General features: G+C 50.4%; 1 protein-coding gene across 1 annotated transcript in view; it reads left to right on the top strand.

Annotated features, from left to right (window-relative positions):
- Positions 1-1,267: 1,267 nt before the first annotated feature.
- The window catches only part of POLRMT (RNA polymerase mitochondrial), a 66,555-nt gene continuing 59,124 nt past the window's right edge, over positions 1,268-8,698 (top strand). Inside the window, exons 1-3 of the mRNA XM_048498272.1 lie at positions 1,268-1,335; positions 2,485-2,580; positions 7,068-7,774. Coding sequence (XP_048354229.1) covers positions 1,293-1,335; positions 2,485-2,580; positions 7,068-7,774 — 846 coding nt within the window. The 5' untranslated portion in view covers positions 1,268-1,292. The remainder of the gene's footprint in view (positions 1,336-2,484; positions 2,581-7,067; positions 7,775-8,698) is intronic.

Raw genomic sequence — 8,698 nt, 5'->3', positions numbered from 1 at the left:
TCCTGCCATGACGTGCCTCTGAAGGTGCTAGCCACAGATGTCAACAAATTGTTTTAAATTACGCTAGTTTTTATGTGTAAAATGTTTGTCTTTAGCCTGCTGTGTTTAATGTTATTATGTATTGTTGTTGCAGGCCTGCTGTACGCCGCCCTAGAGCCCTTCGGGGATGGGCGGCTTAAAATCTAACATATAAATAAAATAAACAAACAAACAAAACCAAATAAACAAAAATTAAAAATAAATAAATAAACAAAAATAAACAAACAAAGAAACAAAAAACTATTGTAGGGAAACACATGTCACTGTGACATTCCTCTGAAGACGCCAGCCGCAGGTGGGGGCGAAACGTCAGCCGCACAAAAACTACCGGATCGCGAGGCCACGCAGTGCAGAAGAAGAGTTTGGGATTTAAACCCAAACTTTCTCTCCTGTAAGGAGAATCAAGGTGGCTTGCTCCTTTCCCTTCCTCTCCCAACACACCGACACCTTGTGAGGTAGGCGGGGCTGAGAGAGTTCCGAAGAACTAGGACTAGCCCAAGGTCACCCGAGTGCAGAACCACATCTGGTTTACCGGATAAGCCTCTGCCACTCAAGTGGAAGAGTGGGGAATCGAACCAGGTTCTCCAGATTAGAATCCACCAGCTCTTAACCACTACACCTCGCTGGCTCTCACAGAAAACCCATAGCAGCCATTTGATGCTGGTCGGGCCGCAGTAGTCTTCAAACTGCGGCTCACCAGATGTTCAGGGGCTGATGGGATTTGTAGTCCATGCTGGCAGGGGCTGATGGGATTTGTAGTCCACGAACATCTGGAGAGCCGCAGGTTGCAGACCCCTGGACCATCCACAGTCCCTAGAGGTGCCTGGACAGTTACCCTAACGTGGCCCCCTAGGAAGACTTGGCTGCTTGCCCTTGTTTCAATCCTCCTGCCCGGTCATCCCATCCAGACACAACCTTGACTTCAACCCGCGTGTTTTAAAAAAGTGCCCCCTTTTCCATGGGCACCGCCGCATTTCCTCCCATCCCGTGCACGTGGGAATCCGACGGGCTTCCTCCCCACGCCTTCTTTCCATCCCGACCTGCATCCTCACCGCCTGCCAGCAGAGGGAGCCCAACCGCAGCTTCCCGTGACGTCACATCTTGCCTTCATCTTGAAGCCGTGCGCACGCGCGACTTCCTGCGCATGCTCGGACCCCGGGCGGCGTGGTCGGAAAGGAGCGCGCGTGCGCCTTGGGGGCGGCAGCCAACGTGGGGGCGAGAGGCCGAATGAAGGGGGCTTAGGTGGGCTGGGGATGTCCCTGCTGAAGCTGCAGGGGGCGTTGCTGCGGGGGACAGGTAGGCTCCCAGGACTGATGGGGAGGGGGGTCGCCAATGGAAGGGGACTGCAGATTTCCTGTGGTTGCCATCCTCCCCGTGCGGCCTGGAGATCTCCTAGGGGTTGTAAGTGGTCTCCAGGTTACATCGATCAGTTCTCTTGGAGTAAACGCCTGCTTTGGAGGGGGCGCTCTGTGGCGTTAGACCCCCACTGTGGCCCCTCCCCCTACTTCCCAGGGTCGACCCCCCAAATCTCCAGGAATTTACCAGTCTGGAGGTGGCAACTGGACATTTTCCTTCTTAAAGCGGGAGGGGGCCGTTTTTCACCATCCTTAAATAGCACAGCCAGGTTATTCCTCCACCCCTTACTCTAAATCCCATAGGAAGTATTTTGCCTTGACCAGAGTCCCCTGGTTTGTGCCCCCCTCCCACGACAGGTCCAGAGTACCTTTCCAAACAGCCCCCCCCCCCTGAATTCTGCGCCCCCCTCCCATCATAGGTCCAGAGTAATGATCAAGCTGGGAGTGTAAAGAACCGCTGGTGTAATATTCTAATCTAGAGCATAGGTGTCAAACTTGCGCCCCTCCAGATGTTATGGACTACAGTTCCCATCATCCCCTGCCAGCATCATGCTGGCAGGGGATGATGGAAACTGTAGTCCATAACATCTGGAGGGGCGCCAGTTTGACACCTGTGTTCTAGAGTGTTAGGCTAGAGACCTAGATTGGAATCCCCAGCCGTCCTCTCCTAACCTACCTCTTAGAGCAGTTTTGGAGGTAAGCTGGATAGGTTACCCGGAGCTCCTTTTGACCAGTAGATAGATTAAGGGGGTGGGGGTCTGCACCCTGTGAGATTGTGAGAAATGTGACTGTTCATTGGAGTTTTCTCACAACCTGAAACTGCACACGGCCCCAGTTCTATTTGTCTGGGTTAGCCCTTTGCAGCCGAAGCAGAGGGTGGGAATCCATTTTGTAAAAGTCCCTGCGTCTGGTCATCTGGCCGTTGTTTGCATTTGCCCCAGCGAGCATTGGTTCCATGAAAATGAGGGACTCTTGCTTCCTTCCGTGCTCTTCTCTGTCGCCTGCACCTTCCCCATCTAGGGGAAGGTCAAACGCCACTTGGGCTGTCATTTGTAGGGGTGGGGCCTGATGCTCTTCTGTTGTGTTGCAGAAAGCTTGTGGGTTGTGGTGCGCAGTTATTCCTCGGCCACAGCAAAGGAAGAAACCAGGAAAAGATGGGTGTATGAGAAAACCGAACTTTTGGAAGGTGAGCCAGAAGAAAGGGGTTCTGTACGCTAATGAAAATAGTGGGGAGGCATTTCCTCAAGGGCAGCAATCTTGTGAGCAATATTTCAAACGCAGTGCGGCAATCTCCGAATGGTTAGTGTTTATTTACTGAAGTATTCATTACTTTAGTAAAACGTTATTACTTTAGTAATAAAGTAGTATTTATTTAATTCACTTGTACCCTGCTTTTCATCCCAATTGCAGACCCAAAATGACTTGCAAAGTCCTCCTGTTCTCCATTTTATTCTCACAACAACCCTGTGAAGTAGGTCAGGCTAAGAGCATAACTGGTCCAAGGTCCAGTGAGCTCCCGTGGCACAAGTGGGGATTTTAACTTGGGTCTCCCAGTTACGAGACCAACACTCTTAACCACCACGCCACCACATTGGGCAAGTTGTGCACGGTTTTTCTGATTGTGTGTGTCTTATTCTTTTATTTAAGAACATAAGAACTAGCCTACTGGATCAGACCAGAGTCCATCTAGTCCAGCACTCTGCTACTCACAGTGGCCCACCAGGTGCCTTTGGGAGCTCACCTGCAGGAGGTGAAAGCAATGGCCTTCTGCTGCTGCTGCTCCCAAGCACCTGGTTTGCTAAGGCCTTTGCAATCTCAGATCAAGGAGGATCAAGATTGGTAGCCATAGATCGACTTCTCCATAAAACTGTCCAAGCCCTTTTTAAAGCTATCCAGGTTAGTGGCCATCACCACCTCCTGTGGCAGCATATTCCAAACACCAATCACACGTTGTGTGAAGGTGTTTCCTTGTATTAGTCCTAATTCTTCCCCTCTGCATTTTCAATGAATGCCCCCTGGTTCTAGTATTGTGAGAAAGAGAGAAAAATATTTGCACAACTTATTCAAGAATTTCCCACATTTTTAGTAGTCTGGGGCCTGCATAGTTCCCTGACCGGAATAATCTTGTTTGATCGCTGCAGATATAGATACAGGTAATCTTTAACGGCATAGTACAAAGATTTAAAATAAAACACAAAAATTAAAAGACAAAGTACAAAGCGAAATTAACATCGCTTGTTTATGACCATGCATAAAAACTTGGCCGTTTGCTCTAAAGCACAGGTGTCAAACTCGCGGCCCTCCAGATGTTATGGACTACAGTTCCCATCATCCCTGGATTCAGCAGCAGCAGCAAGCCTTTATTGGCATAGACAACAGTACAACAATAATAAAAAAACGGATTAAAAAGCATATACAATACAGGAAATAAATGTTAGGTCGAAGGAAATCTACTGGCGTTTAGTAATTTCCAGGAGAAAATCTGCCACTATCATACAGAGAGAAGGATCAGGATTGTCCAACAAGTAGTGTAATCTAATTAAATCGGGGAGATGGGGTAAATGTAAAGGAGTAAGATTCACATACTTGGATCTGATTTCCTTGAATCTGAGACAGTGTAGTAATTGGTGGGCCAGAGATTCAACTGAGCCATCGTTACATGGGCACAATCTTTTAGCCTTTTCTTGCTTATGAAATCTGCCATGTAACAAGGCAGAAGGCATAACATTAAACCTGGCGAGCATTATGGCTCTCATCCCTGGATTCGTTGTTTAACAGATAAACGGTCTTCTGCTGGATTGTCCAAAACTCTAAGCCTGTCAATAAGGATGAGAGACTTTGTTCTGGCCCGGTTACAAAGGGGGCAATAATACAGAACATTATGTAAAGTTTTGGCAGTTTTCAACGTGCAGGTGCAAAAACGCTCACTATGGGGTGTGTGGGAGCCTCTTCCATCCCTCAAAGCGGAAGGGAGCACGTTGCATCTGGCCAAAGCGATGGCACGTCGGTGCTCCGGATCAGAAAGAGCGAACAAATCCCTGGCCACACCTAGGCAGCCGTATGGGACGCCAAGGGACAGAGGAGAGCAGAACTTTTTTGCCTGAGCCCTCAGTTGTTTGATCATTGGGTTGTCTTCTCCCTGCAGCCTATGGCTGGAAACTAGGTTTTTTGTTTTATTTTAAAGCACATCTGAGCTTTTCCGATTTTGCATCTAGTGCCCTATCGTTGGTGCATCTGAAGTAGTGGCTAAGAGCAGGTGCACTCTTATCTGGAGGAACCGGGTTTGATTCCCCGCTGTGCCACTTGAGCTGAGGAGGCTTATCTGGGGAATTCAGATTAGCCTGTACACTCCCACACACGCCAGCTGGGTGACCTTGGGCTAGTCACAGCTTCTCAGAGCTCTCTCAGCCCCACCTACCTCACAGGGTGTTTGTTGTGAGGGGGGAAGGGCAAGGAGATTGTCAGCCCCTTTGAGTCTCCTATAGGAGAGAAAGGGGGGATATAAATCCAAACTCCTCTTCTTCTTAACAAATGATGTTCAAAAATACATTGCAAGCACTTTTTGAACTGTTCTCCTCTATGTTCCTGCCGTCGGGGGTGGTGTTGAATGGTTTGTATTTGTCGATCAACCTTGCCCTCTTCTGGTAGGAAGGTAGAAGAAGAGGAAGTAGTGTTGGATTTATTTCCCCCTCCTTTCTCTCCTGTAAGGAGACTCAAAGGGGCTTACAAACTCCTTTCCCTTCCCCCCACAACAAACACCCTGTGAGGTAGGCAGGGGGGGGTCACCCAGCTGGCGTGTGTCGGAGTGCACAAGCTAATCTAGTTCCCCAGATAAGCCTCCACAGCTCAAGTGGCAGAGTGGGGCATCCATCCAGGTTCTCCAGATTAGAGTGCACCTGCTCTTCCCCACTACGGCACGCTTGCTCTCGGTTCGCCCTTTGTTCGTGATAGGGCTGTGGGGAGGAGTGGCCCACAGCTTGTGTTGATGGCTGACCCTTGATTGGATCACAGCAAGGGAGACATTTTGCTACGTACAAAATATACAAAGACCAGGTAATATCTAAGGGATTTGCCCCCAGGTACAACAGCAACAACCACCTTTATTTGGCATTTAAAAATAGTTCTAGAGCATTGCCAGACATTTTTGAAATACAAATCAAGAGTACATTCAAAGCGCAGACAGGAAGACTATATAGCAGTATACATTACTTAGAAAGTTCGGTCACTTGTAAAATAAATTTTGCTACTTTTTCCAATACATCTGTGTTGCTTAACAGAAGCTCCAAAACAGAACAGTCAGAGTCACTTTCAGATTTGTCTAGGGCCAGCCTGGGAGAGAAATTCCTAATGCCCACATATCTCGGACAGTCACGAATCATGTGAGCAAGAGTCTCCACTTGATTTTTACAGTGTGGACAAACCCAATCCTGGAGAGGGATAGATAGGTAGCGACCCTTTGTAATGGCCAATGGGAAGGTGTTGGATCTGGCCCTTGTGATAATCCATCTCTGTTGGGGTTCAGTTAATAATTCAAGATATTTGGCTATGTGCCCCTGTTCCGGTATTATTCCGACAGAGAGGGGTGAGCATGATTTAATTGCTTGCCCCAACAAGATATGATATTCCTGTTCTAGAAGTTTACTTTTCAAGGTTTGGAAAATTTCTCTGGGTGTCAGGTACCCAGGTACCCCATGAACATGTGGTTGTAGTATGGGTGAGAGTCAGGTGTTCTTGCTCCCAGGATGGAGAGCTTTCCACACCAGGTCAGACAGCTCAGCTGCCCAAGGCTGACAGACTCTTCAGTGCTGAGGGTGGTTTAGGGATTGAGCCTGTGTGGTGTAATGATTAAGAGCGGTGGACTCTAATCCGTAGAACCAGGTTCGATTCCCCGCTCCTCCTCACGAGCGGTGCACTCTTATCCGGTGAACCAGATTCGGTTCCTCACTCCTACACGTGAAGCCTGCTGGGGTGACCTTGAGCCAGTCACAGTTCTCTCAGAACTCTCTCAGCTCCACCTGCATCACAAGGTATATGTTATAGGGGGAAGAAGGGAAAGGAGTTTGTCAGCTGCCGTGGGTCTCCTTACAGGCGAGAAAGGTGGGCCGTAAATTCAAATCCCTCCTCTTTCTCCTCCTCCTTCGTGGTTGCCAATCTTTCTTCAATCCCGTACCCCTCGGCAAACCATTTCGTGATAGCGAAATGCAGCAGTGGCGTAGTGGTTAAGAGCAAGTGTATTCTAATCTGGAGGAACCGGGTTTGATTCCCTGCTCTGCCGCTTGAGCTGTGGAGGCTTATCTGGGGAATTCAGATTAGCCTGTGCCCTCCCACACACGCCAGCTGGGTGACCTTGGGCTAGTCACAGCTTTTCGGAGCTCTCCCAGCCCCACCTACCTCACAGGGTGTTTGTTGTGGGGGGTGGGAGAGGGAAAGGAGATTGTAAGCCCCTTTGAGTCTCCTACAGGAGAGAAAGGGGGGATATAAATCTAAACTCTTCTTCTTCCCTAAAATTGTACCCCATATTAGCAAACCCATTACATAACTTTTTCTGCATACCCCCAAACACTCTGGCAGGGTCTGCTTACCCCAGATTGGGAACCGCGGCCCAATGGTGATGGTCTCTTCACTAAAGCTTTAGTGCCCCCCCTCCTCACAGCCTCTCTCTTAATTCCCCAGTGCTGGAAAACAGAGTGAAACAGCTGGAGGCCAACAATGCCTCCACGGTGGTGACCCCGAAAGCTCAGGAGGCCCCGGCAAGGAAGAGGGGCGTCTCCCAGCCTGCCCCGTGGCAGGCGGCCGCACCGACCAGGAAGGAGCCTGCCCCGAACCTCGGCGAGAAGAGCGCTTCCCATCCCAGCCGGTGGATGGAGAAGCTGAGCAAAGAGAAGTCCATCAAACACAAGCGGCTCTTGAGGCTCGAAGCCAAGCTTTCGAGGGCTGGTTTCGAGACGAGGTTGTCTAGGGCAGGGGACAATGCTGCCCATGGGGAGGAGAAAGGCCTCTCTGAATGTCCCACGAAAGGAAAACCAGCCCCCAGGGAATCCAGAGACGGCCTTGATGGTCTCAAGGGCGCCGCAGCTCCGGGCGGTCTTGGTGCCGATCCTTCGGAAGGCGGCGTTGCCTCCAAAGGGCTGCCGAAGCAAACGCCGAAGCAGGCACCGAGCAGGGCGCCCGCCAAGGAGAAGCTGTTCCTGGAAGAGGAAGGAGGAAACCGCCACAGGAACGTCCAACTCAGTATCTTGGCCTACTTGGACTGCTGCCTGTTTCTTGGCCAGACAGAGAGAGCTCACCAGTGCCTGATGTTCTACCACCGGTCCCACGCCAGGAGGAAGCTGCTGGACGTACAGATGTACAATCTGCTCATGGGCGGATATGCCAAGAAGGTATTCCTTGCTTGTGCTGTCGAAGGCTTTCCCAGCCGGATTCAACTGGTTGTGGTGGGTTTTCTGGGCCGTGTGGCCGTGATCAGATAGAACTTGTTCCTAGGAACCAGATCTACCAGACCAGGGGTCGGCAACCTTTAGAAGAAGAAGAAGAAGAGTTTGGATTTATATTCCCCCTTTCTCTCCTGCAGGAGACTCAAAGGGGCTTACAATCTCCTTGCCCTTCTCCCCTCACAACAAACACCCTGTGAGGTGGGTGGGGCTGAGAGAGCTCCGAAGAGCTGTGACTAGCCCAAGGTCACCCAGCTGGCGTGTGTGGGAGTGCACAGGCTAATCTGAATTCCCCAGACAAGCCTCCACAGCTCAGGCGGCAGAGCGGAGAATCAAACCCGGTTCCTCCAGATTAGATACACGAGCTCTTAATCTCCTACGCCACCCAAAGAGCCGTTTGGACCCGTTTTCCATGGGGCTGAAGATCTACCCTGTTTCCCCGAATATAAGACGTAGTCGAGGTTTTGCTGAAGTGCGAAATATGAGGCATCCCCCGAAAGTAAGACGTAGCAAAGTCTTTGTTTGGAAGCATGCCCGGCGAACAGAACACAGGAAAATAAGACATCCCCAGAAAATAAGACATAGCGCATCTTTGGGAGCAAAAATTAATATAAGACACTGTCTTATTTTCGGGGAAACGCGGTACTGAGCCGGAGAGCCTCCGGTTCGGCCCCTCCGCTCACCTTTCCTTCCAGCGCTGCTCTGGAGGGCTGGAGGGACACGCCCACGCTACCCTCCGACCTCCAGCCCATGCGGAGCCGCAGTATAAGGCTGAAAGAGCCGCATGCGGCTCCAGAGCCGCCGGTTGCAGCCCCCTGTACCAGACCATGGCCACACAGCCCAGAAAACCCACAACAGCCAATATTTCTTGTT

This window comes from Sphaerodactylus townsendi, linkage group LG05, assembly GCF_021028975.2.
Source record: "Sphaerodactylus townsendi isolate TG3544 linkage group LG05, MPM_Stown_v2.3, whole genome shotgun sequence".
Classification (NCBI taxonomy): domain Eukaryota; kingdom Metazoa; phylum Chordata; class Lepidosauria; order Squamata; family Sphaerodactylidae; genus Sphaerodactylus; species Sphaerodactylus townsendi.
This window is presented reverse-complemented; position numbering and strand designations above follow the sequence as displayed.